Consider the following 15989-nt stretch of genomic DNA (forward strand, 5'->3'; position numbering starts at 1 on the left):
TATATATATATTTGTCTAGTATTAAATATTTAATTGTGCCATTTCATTTAGCATATTTGTACATTTAGATTAGTCATCTAATTGCATCTAACATGCTCTTTTACATTAATATTTAAGAACACTAACAATGTATTAACTGTTAAATATAGCAAAATTCTGCAACTCAAAATTAATATCCATTTTTCATACTGTACAATATAATGCTGTGATGCCTACTTTCACTTGTGATTTTAGTTTTTAGTATTTTATTTGTAATTTATTTTGAGAAAATATTGTAGAATTGTAATATTGACTATTTATCAGTTATTGGACATAATATATAAAAATAATTATATTAAATATATTGTTGCATTGGTGCATCCTTTAATTTGAATGACATGGTTGATTGTAGTTATGAATTTTAATGTACATACTCTAGAATCCATCTTTTGTTCCTTACAGCATGCATCTTCACACAGGTTCTATTGGGACTTGGTGATGCTGTGCCTGATGATGGGCAACCTCGTCATTCTGCCATGGGGCATCACCTTCTTTGAGGATCAGAACACACTGCCGTGGATCACCTTCAACGTGGCCTCCGACACTCTCTTCCTGGCTGACCTCGTCTTCAACTTTCGTACCGGTATTATGGAAGCCGACAACACCCAAATCATCCTGGACCCACAAGTGATCAGTCGGCGTTACCTTCGAGGCTGGTTTCTGGTGGACTTCATCTCCTCCATTCCGGTAGACTACATCTTCCTGTTGGTGGATATAGAAGCCCGGCTTGAGTCGGCAGAGGTGTACCGCACTGCCAGGGCTTTGCGCATCGTCCGCTTCACCAAGATCCTCAGTCTGCTCAGATTGTTGCGCTTGTCCAGACTTATACGTTACATTCATCAATGGGAAGAGGTGAGCAAAAGAACAGGAAGAGAAAAGGATAGAGGAATTTGAGACTAGAATAGCAAAGGAAATATAGTTGCAGAAAATTTGCCAATTTGACTTTTGTCTGAGGGATACAATAAAATGCACCATGACATTGAATTTTAGAATGACTTGCAAATCAAGCACAACAATATTCCAATGACAAGCAATTTGTCCATCCATAACAAACTGATTCCAAAAAATCAGTCTCTCCTCGTCCATGTTTGTTGTTAATATACATGAGTAGTAATACTTCAGTTTAATGAGTTTTTAGTGTTTTTTTACATTTACATTACATTTGCCAGCATATAACAATAATTTAAAGTTAAAGTTTAAATGCACCGATGATTTAATAACACTGTTAAATGTAACATTTTTTTTTAATTAAATCTAAAATTTTTAGCTACTCTCAAGATTAATTTTTATTTGGACTAATTTAAGCAAATTTTTATTTAGTTGATTTTGAACTACTTTATAATGTTGTGATGCCTAAATACCCTTGTAACTTTTAAAGTGATTGATTTTTGTCTTTAGTGTTTAATTTTTTTTATTTATTTAGAATTTTAAAATGCCGTTTATCAGTTATAGCCCATAACTTGAAAATAATTCAGAGAAAAGGTACGTTCACTTTAGATAAATTTTGTGGGAAAAATAGATTTCTCTCTAGAAAGCAGATTTCTGTTGATCAACGTGTCAAATTTGTGTGATCAACTTGAACCTGTTGTGAAATCTGTGGCAAAATCTTTTGCCCTCATGTGAAATTCATGATTCATGATTGTTCCAGTATATCGGGTGTTATGGGAAGTGTTCCTGGTTCCAGTTGACCTAATTAATGCAGCCTAACAATCCTTTAACGGATTTATAGAAATGTGATAGTTTGGGTGCTAAAAAGGAAAAAATTCTGCCACCTGCAGTTGATTTTGATATTCTAGGTGTTATCAAATTTCCAGAGTTTTGAGATTGCAGAGGAAGTGAAGGACTATAAAGTGATATGAGCTCACTCAAGTACTGAGGAGCTAAACCATTCAGGGCTTTATAAGTAATTAGCAAGATTTTAAAATGTATTCGTTGTTCTGGCTAATATGGTCATACTTCCTGGTAGGTAGAACTCTAGCTGCTGCATTTTTGGCCAGCTGGAGTTTGTTTATTAAGCACGCAGAGCAACCACCCAAAAGGATTACAATAGTCTAACCTTGAGGTCACGAACGCATGAATTAACGTTTCTGCATTTGACATTGAGAGCATAGGTTGTAATTTAGTTATATTTTTAAGATGGAAAAACAAAAAAGTTTTACAAATGCTAGAAACGTGGTTTTCAACGGAAAGATTGCTGTCAAATAGCACACCTAGGTTCCTAACTGATGACGAAGAATTGACAGAGCAGCCATCAAGTTAGACAGTGTTCTAGATTATTACATGAGGGCGTTTTTGGTCCAATAATTAACACCTCTGTTTTTTCAGAATTTAGCAATAGGAAATTACTAGTCATCCGTTTTTTTTATATCAACTATGCATTCTGTTAGTTTTGCGAATTGGTATGTATCGTTGGGCTGGAACGAAATATAGAGCTGAGTATCATCAGCATAAAAGTGAATGCTAATCCCATGTTTCTTAATGATATCTCCCAAGGGTAACGTAAAGCATGAAAAGCAGCAGTCCTAGCACTGAGCCTTGTGGTACTCCACAAGTTTATACAATTCGTCCTGTCCTATAGTAGAGAATGAGTGGAATTGTACCTCTGGGGATCTATAGCGCACTGTCTGATGCGATACTGTAGCTAATGGCTGCATGGTTAGAATTTTATCTCTAATAAAAAGAGGAAGATAAAGAGGAACTTCTTGGAAGTAAAGAAGTTCTTAAAGTCATTACTGCTGTGCTGTTCGGAAATGTCTGCGCCTGTTGATGCTTTATTTTTTGTTAATTTAGCCACTGTATTGAATAAATGCTGGGAGTTGTGTTTGTTTTTCTCTGAAAGAGACGAAAAGTAACCAGATCTAGCAGTTTTTAGAGCTTTTCTATAAGTAGAATTACTTTCCATCCATGCAATACGAAATACCTCTAGTTTTGTTTTCTTCCAGCTGCACTCCATTTTCCAGGCTGCTCTCTTTAAGGTGCGAGTGTGCTTGTTATACCACGGTGTCGGGCTGTTTTCCTTATTCTTCTTTAATGAGCAACCGTATCTAAAGTGCTAGGAAAGAGAGAGCCCATAGTTTTTGTTACATCAAGTTTTTCTGAAATACTGGATTTGCTGAGGAATTGAGACAAGTCAGGAAGAACTTTTGTCGTAGAAGTGATGGTTCTACCATATCTGTAACAAGGAGTTGAATTTGCAGCTTTAGCTAAATGGCGTATACACAAGAATATAATGATTCAAGATATCATCACTGCTTCAGAATTTCAACGCCAATAACATTAATTCCATGTGACAGTATTAGATCTAAAGTATGATTACGACAATGAGTAGGTCTTGACACGTGTTGTCTGACCCCAATAGAGTTCAGAATATATATAAATGCTGATCCCAATGCATCTTTTTCATTATCAACATGGATATTAAAATCACCAACAATTAAGACTTTATCTGCAGACAGCACTAGCTCAGATAGAAAATCAGCAAATTCTTTGATAAAGTCTGTATGGTGCCCTGGTGACATGTATACAGTAGCCAATATAAATATCACATGGGATCTGTCATTAACACTTATTTCTCTAGATTATGTTATATGAAGCACCATTACTTCAAACGAATTTTAAACCACAGCTCTGAGAAATACTGAAAATATTACTATAAATTGTAGCAACACCTCCCCCTTTACCTTTTAGACAGCTCATGTTTATAACAGTAATCTTGAGGTGTAGACTCATTTAAAGTAATGTAATCATCTGGTTTTAGCCAGGTTTCAGTCAAACAGAGCACATCTAGGTTATGATCTGTGATCACATCATTTACAAAAAGCGCTTTCGTAGAAAGGGACCTAATATTTATTAAGCCAAGCTTTATCATTTGTTTATCTGTATTATATCTGTTTCTAATTTGTTGAACATCAATTAAATTGCTACCCTTAAATTGGTTTAGACCTTTTTTGTATTTGCTAGTTCGGGGAACAGACACAGCCTCTATAGTATGATATCTAGGTGTAGGAGTCTCTATGTGCTGAGAATTAACTGATTTCTGACGTGAGGCGGCTAGCAGACAGTCGGTTAAGCCAGTCTGTCTGCTTCCTGACCTGGGCCCCAGTTAGTCAAGTACAAACTCTAAGACTATGTGCCATATTTCTAGAGAGAAGAGCGGCACCACCTCTGGAGGGATGAAGACCATCTCTTTTCAAAAGGTCAGGTCTGCCCCAAAAACTCGTCCAATTGTCTATAAAACCTATGTTATTCTGCGGGCACCACTTAGACATCCAGCCATTGAGTGACGACAGTCTGCTATGTATCTCGTCATCACACTAAGCAGGGAGGGGACCAGAGCATATTACGGTGTCTGACATCGTACTTTCAAGTTCACACACCTCTTTAAAGTTACTTTTAGTGATCTTCGACTGGCGGAGTCAAACATCATTAGTGCCAACGTGAATAACAATCTTACTGAATTTTACGTTTAGCATTAGCCAGCACTTTTAAATTTGCCAAGATGGCAGGCACTTTGGCTCCCTGTAAACATTGGACTGGATATGTGAAATATGTAACGTTTGCGGCTCAGACTCTTTAAAATACATCCAAGAGTTTTACACATTGTGGGGACATTTCCACGCCCCTAAACATGATGTGGCACAAAATGAAACGTGATTGGTTGCTTTACATGTCAGTCATACGGCCTTGGCAATTCAAAAAGCGGCCAAGGTTCCCAGACCTTCTGCCGTCAGTCTGAAGGGCTGGCTACACAATACTATGATTTTGATTAAATCATTCTGTGATGCAATGGAGGAGATCAATCATCACAAACTATTAGACATCCTTGGCATTATAAAGTGCAATAATGAAGGGAAGAGATAACATATATCACATGTTTTTCAGACTGTTTTACTGAAAATGATATCTGTTTTTAAGTAACAGTTGTATATTAAATTTAAAGGGGGAACCTATTGGACTTCATTCTTTTTATAAAACTGTTGCTGTCACAAGCTTTCAAATGCTGCTTTGTTGGGCTGCGATGTAAATGAATTTACGCTACTTATAAAAAAGGGGATGAGCCACTAACTTCCTTTTTCAGTGAAACTTACATCAACACATTAAATAACCCTTTGTTTCAAGTAATATCTGTGCTTAGCTTAAATGTGTGATATGAATAAACAGTGCTCATAAAGGTTTTTGAGATTGTACTCTCAATTGAAAACGGGTAGAGGCTTGGAACCGGAAACAGCATTCGATACGTCATGACTTAACAAGCGGATTGAAGTTACTGGATTTTGCCTGTGAAAATTCGCCAAACAACGGTAAATGTGACTGCACCTTCTAGTGCTGACTGTACATCTATCACTTTTTTTATAGATCTTCAATATGACCTATGACCTTGCAAGCGCAGTAGTTCGCATAGTGAATCTGATTGGAATGATGCTGCTGCTGTGTCACTGGGATGGCTGCATGCAGTTCATGGTGCCCATGCTGCAAGATTTCCCATCAAACTGCTGGGTCTCCAAAAACAACATGGTGGTATGTTTGAGGATCTTGGGTAGTGTCTCAAAGACACACTAAACTGTTAGCAAACACAAAATGCACTTCTGCTTCTGAAATAAAATCTTAAACTTTTACATTTTGCTTTAAATTTGCCATATGTCTTTCTCTGTCAGAATGCCACTTGGGATGTCCAATACTCCTATGCCCTTTTTATGGCCATGAGCCATATGCTGTGTATTGGATATGGTGCTCAGGCACCTGAGGGAGCAACTGATGTCTGGCTCACGATGATGAGCATGATTGTTGGCGCCACCTGTTACGCCATGTTCTTGGGCAATGCCACCAACCTGATCCAGTCCTTGGATGCTTCCCATCGTCAGTATCAAGAGAAGGTACTAGTTGCTCAGTAAAGCATTTTTGAGTCTTTGTTTTTTCCCCCTTTTGTCAATGGTTTTGTTGTTTGGTTTGTTACAGTACAAACAAGTGGAACAGTACATGTCCTTCCACAAGCTGCCAGCTGACATGAGGCAGAGGATCCATGATTATTATGAGCACCGCTTCCAGGGCAAGATGTTTGACGAGGAAAATATCCTCGAGGAACTCAGCGACCCGCTAAAAGAGGTTTCTCTTATATTTTTTCTTTCATGTTTTGGTCAGATCTTTCATGTAACTTGCTCCACCTCAGAAATGACTTTTCTTTTTTGGTTGACGTAATTAATTCACGGTTGTGCTGCTCACAAGGTCAGTCACATGATTGTCATCTGTAAACAAAATGTCTGTTTTTGCTTGTACAATTAATTGATTAATATTTAATGTAATAATAGGGAAATAATATCCTATTTATTATTTGATTATTGAAATATCCTAGGTAACACTATATTTTAAGGTGTCCTTGTTACATGTTACATGTACTTACTATTATAATAACGATTAATTATGCATAATTACATGCAAGTAACCCTAAGCCAAACCCTAACCATATAGTAAGTACATGCAGTTAATTAATATTACTCAGTACTTGTATGTATAATTGCACTGTAACAAGGACACCTTAAATAAAGTGTAACCATATCCTATTTAAAACAGGTAAATTGATGTGCTGTTTTTTAAATGGTTTTCAGTCTTGCATTTTATCTCCCAAAATAATGATAATTTTGTCATTTAAAAAATGTGAAAATTAGCAGAAATAAGTTAACACAAACTCATTTACATAAGGTGAACATTTGACCAGACTACTTGTTTGACTAGTAAAATGATTAGTTGTGCACACCCTAGTTTATATAAATGTATATAATAAATATTGAAAAAATTATTTATTGCATGCCATAATAACGGCCCATTTCAATGGCTTACAACTTATGACCAAAGATGTGGATTTGGACAACAATTAAGTATTAACATGAACATATAACATAACATATAAAATAAATTGACATGATCAAGACTTAGATAATGCCTTTCTAAAATCTTGCCAATAGTTTGAGTAAATTTAGTAAATCAATGTTGGTTAATGTAATAAAGGTTTTGTGTCTCATGATCTCTTAGCATGTCTCAATTAAAAATGACAAATCCTTATCCATAAACTCCTTAATCTTAGGTCAGAACTAAACTGTCCAGTGAATTGGTAGATCACAATAGTATTCCTAATCCATCTTGTATTGTGTGTTTGACCTGCAGGAGATAGTGAACTATAACTGCCGTGGGCTGGTGGCTAACATGCCTCTCTTTGCGAATGCTGATCCTCACTTCGTCACAGTGCTCCTCACAAAGTTACGCTTCGAGGTCTTTCAGCCGGGTGATATAATCATCCGTGAAGGGACGCTTGGTCGTAAGATGTACTTCATCCAGCATGGCTGCGTCAGTGTGATCACTCATGACAATAAAGTGAAGAAACTGAATGACGGCTGCTACTTCGGGGGTGAGTTTGATTTTTTCCTTGCTTTTACAAGATTAAAAAAATGTGTTATATTTATACACAGATGTTACAACAACGGACTATTGATACAAAACTGATTTGAGCTGATTGTTTGTTCTTTTCTAGAGATCTGTCTGCTGACCCGTGGACGTCGTACAGCCAGCGTCAGAGCCGACACATACTGCAGACTTTATTCACTGAGTGTGAGCAGCTTTAATGAGGTCTTAGAGGAGAACCCATTAATGAGGAGGGCGTTTGAGAGCGTAGCAGTGTACCGTCTGGAGCATGAGGGAAACGGCATTGTGCATTCACACAAGAGTGTGGAGGATGATGGGGACTAATGGACTCACCGAAGATGACTGAATGCAAAAAAAAAGATGTTACAGTGTCCATATAATTGACATTAATGACAATGTACAGTTACAGTATGGTGTGATTTATTTAATTAAAATAGTTATTTCTTATTCTTAATTTGACAATGCAATATATTGGAACATAAAAATAAACTATATCAGTCCTGTAGATTTGATAATGTTTAGTTGACTCTTGAGATACTGGATCCATGCAATTAATTTCAGTCAGAAACCATTAGTTTAGCAGGGACCTTGATGAATGTGGTATAACAATATGTATGCAGCAATATATATTATAATACAAGTGCATTAACGATACAATAAAATTAAATGAACATAGCACAAAACATACCATAACATTACAAAAGCTTTTGTTTCTAAATTTCTACTAAGCTCCTTTAGTTTCAAGGAATAGTAGCCCTTAGTCAAGGAATTGCTCCCTGTAAATTTTGCATTTAGCAAAATATCTCCCAAGGCAGATTTGGATATGTTAACTAAGTACAACTCAATGTTTAACTCTTTAATCTTGATGTCTTTGACATTGCTTTCATTAAAAAAACCTCCAGGCAGCCACCAGCATGTAACAGTGTTGCACTTACTCGAGCTTTCATTATTGTTGTGCTGCTGGTGGAAGGTCTCTGGATGTATCATGTGGAGACAAACAGATAATCAAATCGAGGTAAATCAATGAAAAAAAGTTTCATAATACAATAATATACTGAATTCTATCTGCTTTCCGGATCAACACGGAGCACTTAAGAATCATGCACTGTAAGAAAAGATGTCTGCTAACTGAAAGACATGGATGAGCTTGGACATCTGCCCATTGTCCTCTTAACTTAAAATTCAAGTATTAAACATTATGAGTCACATATTCACTGATTAAACTCATTTACGTTTGGCCTGAGCCCTTTCTTGCGATAATCGATTATGATGAAAATAACCCTTTGAGAGGAGGTTGTTTTCAAATGTGCTTTTGAGGAAAATATTTACTTAGGAGCAAGTGATATATGTTCATTTTAAATTATATTTTGTTAGTAACATTTCTACGCTTCTCTGTGGTTGGAAAGAAAAAGAGATATATTATCGCACATAATGTGTGAAATTATAGAGATGAATGAGGAGTATTATGGAAAAACAACTGAGATTTTAAATGTAAATGTTAATTTGATGTGTTTCATATGCCACTATATTATTAATGTATATTATTAACTGTTAAATACAATTGCTGTACATGAGTCTACATACAGTTTGGTAGAATATTAAGTTTACCAGCTTAATGTGTCATTATTATATACAGGGAATTACAGTTTCCTTTATTGAATTGTTTTCATACAAAACACTAAATAAAACTGCACTTCAAACCAAATAAAGTGGTTTGTACTATTTATACTTGGGGCGAAATAATATGACTATGAAGTATTTGACCATGAAGAAAAATTATTTGGACAATTAAACCAGACATAAAATTGTATTGGATAGATAACAGAATATAAAATCAAGTGTCTTCAAGTTTACACAGATATCAGTGGTTAGTTAGTTAGTTTATTTATTTATTTAGGGGCAATTGAAGGCTTTAAGGCACTATTTTACATTAAACTGTGCAACAGCGCCTCCACACATAACAGGTCAAAGCTGTTATTACATCCGGGTGGGTCGCTATATTCGTTCCGCTGTTACATTTTATAACGCTGATCCAGGGAGCTCACGAAGGTAAGCAGCGGTTAGGCTTTTTCACTTGAGTCTTCTGTCTGCAAATCAAGGTTTTGACAGTTTCTCAGTTTTTGACAATCTCATATACCTTCTGTAAATAAATCCAAACATTAACGTCGTGCAGTGCCGCGGTGCCTCAACGGGCGTGTCCAGGATTTTATACTTAGGGTGGCAAAGAGGGGGCAAGAGCAGAATGAGGGGTGGCAACTATAGATCAGTGTTTGTACTCCCCATATATTCTGTATATTCAACACCAGTGTTGGGGAGTAACTAATTACATGTAACGGAATTACGTAATTTAATTACAAAATAAATGTAAGTGCAATCTGTTACAGTTACTGAGAAAAAAAAGTGTAATTAAATTAGCCTACAGTTACTTATGAAAATGTCAACAATTACAAAGGGGGTTTTCACACAAACACGCACATACAGATTTGATTCATTTATTTCTTAATTGCAGTGACTGCTCTAAAATACGAAGCACCAATGTTTCAGGAGTTTAGAACACAGAATAAGATGCATGCTTATTCGATAACCGTTTAATTTCCTATTTGGGTTTATGCATATGCTTTAAGATTAACTTATTTTTTCCCCAAGGCATTGTTAGATGCCAGTGTTTCCTGTCATAGCTGTGAAAAGATTTGATTTTAAAAACAGTATCATAGCTATCAAACTATTTCTTGTTATGATTTTAAACCTGTATTTAACCAGAACGATCTGAATTTATCCAGAATCAGATTGATCTCAAAGTAAAAAAGGTGCTAAAGTCTGATTTTGTAGTGGCTGTGCTTTAAAATTAAATGATTATAATCTTAATTCAAGTGATGCAGGCTTTTGAAAGTCTGCCAATAATCAGTGTTGAGTTCTACTGTAAGGTTAACCCTGCCTGCTTTAAATGTTTCAAAATGATTAACAGTAGAAAATATTAAAAATTTAGAAAAGTAATCAAAAAGTAATCCAATGTAATCAGTTACATTAAAGTTAAATCTGTCATTGCAGCTTTTTGAAGTGTGAATTTTGTTTGGAAGGATGAAATGATAGTAGGCTACATTTTCGTCAGTTATTTTATCGGTTATTAAATCAGATACATAGAAGCACAGTAAAATTACATTTATTTGAATGCATTTGTGAGAGCGCGATTACGTCTAAATTAGTCCTGCCTGTCTGTGCAACGTCTCCCTACTAATAGTGAAGCTGTGGATTTTGATTACTTCAAAACACAAAGAAATTTTCGGTATAACTTTCTGTTTCTAAGCATTTTTATTGACAAATCACAGGGCAGCGTTGACAACATTTTTTGTTTCTGTGTGTGAGTGATCCGTTATGTGTCTACATGCGTGCAGTACAATCCTTGTAGGCAGAACTAGTTTAGAACGGCTATAGTTACGGCATTAATTGTGCTAGTGATTGAGCGGTAGTGGAGCACTCTGAGAGCGAGCGAAAACCAGAATTCTCCGACTTTCAAAAGATCCCCGCTTCAGTTAAAATCACGCTGCTCCGCTCTCAATGCACTTCGATCCCATACGCTGCTTTGGGGTGGCAACTGGGGTGGCAAAGCTCATTTTAAGGGTGGCAGTTGCCACCCCGTGCCACCCTTGTGGACACGCCACTGTCCCTCAAATGTCATGGGTGTAAATATATACTGGAGGTCACTGCAGGACGAGTCCGTTTTCAACGGGTTAACTTACTGTACAATGTCTGAGAGAGTTTAGCTTGTGTGTTTATGTAATAATGTATAATACGGAGGCTTCTTTGATCTATATGGATGTGTGTTTATTGCCGCAGCTGAACTATTTACACTTTCCATCTCTTGCCTTGCGTAACTGTTCCCTTCATTCAATTTGTCTGAAGTTTTGATGCATTTTGAGGGCTTTTTATTAGTTCATGTATCGATTGTGGTACAGTGTTGAACCTCAAAAGTTTGTGTTGTGAATTAATTTTATTTGCTATTATTATTTTGGGATGTTTAGTTCTTCCCTCCGGTCGACTTGTTCCCAACAAACATGCAAACATTTGATTTTGTGAAAATTTATTGCAGCAATAACATTAGAAATCCTTTTTTTATATGTCGTTTTCATTTTTTTAATGATTAGTAATTGTGTTTTTTATTTTTATTATTTATTATAATTGTTATTTTATTATTATTATTTTTAGTATTTCTACTTAATTTCAGTTTTAGTCATTTTTACACTTCATATTAAACATATTTCAGTTAGTTGCCAAGGCAACATTTTAGTTTTTTTTCAGAAATTTTTATCTAATTTAATTGTAGCTTTATTTTAATTACCAAAAACAATTTTTAATAGTTTCAGTTTTAGTTAATAATAATGGGATATTAGGACTGGAATTGTTATTAAACAGTGCACCATGTGGTACAGCTTTGGTTATGAGGAAACTTTACCATCCATCTCTTTCAGATAAGATGTTGTCCTGTCTCGGTTGTCCTGTTCTTAGCCGGTTTCTCACCACTGGGGCTTCACGTGCCACGGTTGCCGTGGTTGCAACTGGTGCATCACGCACTTCTGTAGCCGCCAGCACTGCCTCTCCCCCAAACTCCATGACACTTGTGCGATACAACAGCAGCACAGCTCAACAGGTGACCAGTTACTCAAATCCACTGTCTGCATGATTGATGATCAATGGAAACTAGCTATAATCAGTATGTTTCCTCTAGGAAACACCAAAGAAGACCAAATATGGACCTTTAGCTGACCAGGACAGAATATTCACTAACCTTTATGGACGACATGACTGGAGGTAAAAAAAATATGAAATTGTATTATGAATTATATCTAAAGACAGGACTACACTGTAAAAAATGACCGTGAATTTAACGGTAAAAGACTGTAGAGTGAAGTACATAAATAATAATTTGCCATTCAAATGCATCGTGAATACGGAAACATTTGATTTTGTGTCGAATGAGAGACCCAACGTTGGTTTCAGTTTCGTTTTAGCCTAAATGAATTCGTTTTGGCTTGTCTTTATTGCTATAGGCCTAGCTTCTTATATTTTTAATTCTTGTACTTTTCTAAATAGGCTACTGTTAATTGAAAGGATTTGTTTACAGTGTTTATTATAATGTTTGTAAACATTTCGTGTAGGCATTAGGCCTATAGGCTATTTCTGAATGAAATAATAAAATGCGACTTATACGCGATTTATGTTTTTTTATACGCGTAGCATATTTTAACCATGCAGCAAACCTTTTTAAATATTTATAAATTACTGAAAAGATAAATAATTAAATGACTTTTTAAACCGTTTAACTGATTGTATTAATCGGTCAAAATTCTTACAGTCGGTTAAACGGTTAAAATTAACATCCCTAGACAGGACTTAAACTTACTTTTGAATATTCCCTATTTGGTATGAAAGCTTATTTTCTCCATGGAATAAAAAAGGTAAAAGGTAAAAAAAAAAAAAAAGGTAATTGTGACTTTTTTTATCTACAGTTCAGACTTTTCTCATGAAATTGCAAGTTCATGTCTGACAGTTCACTTTTTTTCTCAGAATTGCAAGTTTACATCTCAAAATTGCGAGCTACACACACACACACACATATACAAATATATATATACACACACACACAAACGCATAAAAGACTCCATATATAATTCTACATATTAACTTCCTTTGTGTTTGTGAGTGTATATATATATATATATATATATATATATACCTGGCGTTACAAGTCTGTGTCTCAATTCACCTGTAATGCCCGCATTCTCCACCATATGTCGCGGGGTGAATGAGAACACAGACTCGGTACTGATAGAAAGAGCCCCGGAGGGTGATTTATTGCCCACACACTGATCACACGTGCTCGGAGGAATGGTGCTCGGTGCCCGTCTCAACGTGGTGCTCGTGGGGTGAAGTGCCGTGGTGCAGATCCCTCTCCTGGGGTGCCGTCGGAGTCTGTGAATAAGGAGAAACAAGCATTAATGTCGCCTGGAGCTCCGGGGTGCCTCCCCGCTGGTGTCTCTTCTCCTGGCTTTTATGGCCAGCGGGAACGAGCTCCAGGTGCGCCACTCATCACGCACAGGTGTTGTGCTTCTGTGATCAGTGTGGCAGCGGCGTTTCCAGGGCGACGCTGATCTGGACCCAGGATACTCGCCACAATATATATATAATTATTATTGTCACCATAGTGCATGTTTTTAATGTGATGAATTGTTCATATATCTCAGGCTGAAGGGTGCCCTGAGGAGAGGTGACTGGTACAAGACCAAGGAGATTTTGGATAAAGGAGTGGACTGGATCCTGAATGAGATTAAGGTCTCAGGGCTGCGTGGCCGAGGAGGTGCAGGATTCCCCACAGGGATGAAGTGGGGCTTCATGAACAAGCCCAGTGATGGCAGGTAGTTTTTCCATCTCAACAATTAGCGGGTTTCATAAGTCACATGACTCTGCAAAAGCAGATGTAAATTCTTGGCCAGTGGAACTACATTTAGCTCTTTTCATTAGAATCAAATCAGGTCATACAAAAGCATACGAGTTTCTTTTTTTACCCTCTCAGGCCTAAATATCTGGTAGTGAATGCTGACGAAGGAGAGCCCGGTACCTGCAAGGACAGAGAGATCATGCGTAATGATCCCCACAAGCTGATTGAGGGCTGTCTGGTGGCTGGCAGGGCCATGGGAGCACGTGCAGCCTACATCTACATCCGTGGAGAGTTCTACAATGAGTCGTCCAATCTGCAGGTGAAAAAGAAAGGTTGTGATCCCTCGTATATCTGTAACATAATTCATTTTCAGAGACCGGAAGAAAGATTGTTTATTGCTAAGCTCCATTCCAGAACCTAATAAGCTGTCTATGGAGGCATCATAGACATGCTTCTGATGTGAAGCCTTCAAAAGGCCTGAATAATGAATAGAATACTGATTAATAAATAAATTAAAATAATAATGATAAATTCATTAATAAATACTAATATTATAACTTTGTTACATTGCACTACCATTTAAACATTTTTGAAAGAAATAATGTATTTTATTAGATTTTTTTTTTTGCAAGGATGCATTAAACTGGTCAAAAGTGAGAGTAGAGAATTATAATTACAAATGTAATGTTTCAAAATATTTATATATCAATTAAATGCTGTAATTTTGAACTTTTTATTCATCAAAGAATCCCGTAAAAAATGTATCATGATTTCCACAAAAATATTAGGCAGCACAACTGTTTTCAACATTGATAATAATAAGAAATGTTTCCAAATCAGCATATTAGAATGATTTCTGAAGGACCGTGTGATACTGAAGGCTACTGAAAATTCAGCTTTGCCATCACAGGAGTAAATTACATTTTCAAATATATTAAAGGTGCACTAAGCGATATTTGAAAAACACTTTTGACCACAGTGTCGGACCTAGTCCCAAAACACACTTGCAGCCAATCAGCAGTAAAGGGTGTGTCTAGTAATGATAGGGAGAAGAGCGCTCAGTGAGTGCACAGGACGGATATTAGCAGATCGACTATAGATAGCGAGAGATGGCAGTTAAAAAAAAGAGGAAAATTTTGGAGGAACAAAACATTAAAAAGAAGGGTTACGATCAGGCAAGAGGTAGGACTGTGTAAATATTGGAGCAGCTTTCCAGCGGTGGAGAGAACTCAAGGAGTGGGAAGGCCTGGAATCGGATGCCGAGGCTGCTTTGTTTCTTCTTGATAAGCGAGTTACGTTGATTTTGCTTTTTCGCACAACTATGCTGTATTGGCTTTTGATTGAATATGCCATGGCCGGCAGGCATAGCAGATTCCGCCATCATCGCTGCCAGGGTTGTGTACATACGTGTGGGGCGGAGTTATCAAAATAGGGGAGGTCCTGTTGGGGTATAAGCGTGTTTGTTTTGGTGCTTTCAAATATCAACATTGTTTGGCAAAAATCGCTTGGTACACCTTTAAAATACAAAATAAAATAAAGTAGAAAACATTAATTACTATTTTTAATTGAAATAATATTTCACAATATTGCTGTATTTGGGGTTAAATAAATACAGCCCTGGTGGGTAAAAGAGACTTCTTTCAAAAACATAAAATAACCATATTATTATTCAGAGAGGTTCATTTTGGAGTAAATGGGATAGAATGTACTACACAGTAGTAGAGGGAAGTAATGTATTGACCTCATGTGTTTATGTGTGCTTACTCTCAGGTGGCCATTAACGAGGCCTATGCAGCAGGGCTGATTGGCAGGAACGCATGCGGCTCAGGTTATGACTTTGCTGTGTTTGTGATGCGCGGTGCGGGAGCGTACATCTGCGGAGAGGAGACGGCTCTCATTGAGTCCATCGAGGGAAAACGGAAAACCTCGTCTGAAGCCCGTGGGTAAGTCAGAAACAAACAAATTTTCTTTTTTGATTTTCTTTTTTAATGTATTATTTATATTATATGATATTTTATTTGATATAAGTGACATGACATAAGTGACATGTTTGTAATGTGTTCATATATATATATATATATATATATATATATATATATATTAT

At 36.5% G+C, this 15989-nt stretch overlaps 1 protein-coding gene and 1 pseudogene across 1 annotated transcript in view; both read left to right on the forward strand.

Annotated features, from left to right (window-relative positions):
* LOC107656480 (potassium/sodium hyperpolarization-activated cyclic nucleotide-gated channel 2-like) overlaps positions 1–7803 on the forward strand; it is a 14255-nt gene extending 6452 nt beyond the window's left edge. The window contains exons 3-8 of the mRNA XM_016444362.1: positions 459–891; positions 5395–5556; positions 5694–5912; positions 5995–6141; positions 7198–7438; positions 7562–7803. Of these exons, the coding sequence (XP_016299848.1) occupies positions 459–891; positions 5395–5556; positions 5694–5912; positions 5995–6141; positions 7198–7438; positions 7562–7776 (1417 nt within the window). The 3' untranslated portion in view covers positions 7777–7803. The remainder of the gene's footprint in view (positions 1–458; positions 892–5394; positions 5557–5693; positions 5913–5994; positions 6142–7197; positions 7439–7561) is intronic.
* Positions 7804–9427: 1624 nt separating this feature from the next.
* The window catches only part of LOC107656482 (NADH dehydrogenase [ubiquinone] flavoprotein 1, mitochondrial-like), a 9192-nt pseudogene continuing 2630 nt past the window's right edge, over positions 9428–15989 (forward strand).

The sequence above is a fragment of the Sinocyclocheilus anshuiensis genome, unplaced genomic scaffold (assembly GCF_001515605.1).
Source record: "Sinocyclocheilus anshuiensis isolate Anshui unplaced genomic scaffold, SAMN03320099.WGS_v1.1 scaffold2019, whole genome shotgun sequence".
Classification (NCBI taxonomy): Eukaryota; Metazoa; Chordata; class Actinopteri; order Cypriniformes; family Cyprinidae; genus Sinocyclocheilus; species Sinocyclocheilus anshuiensis.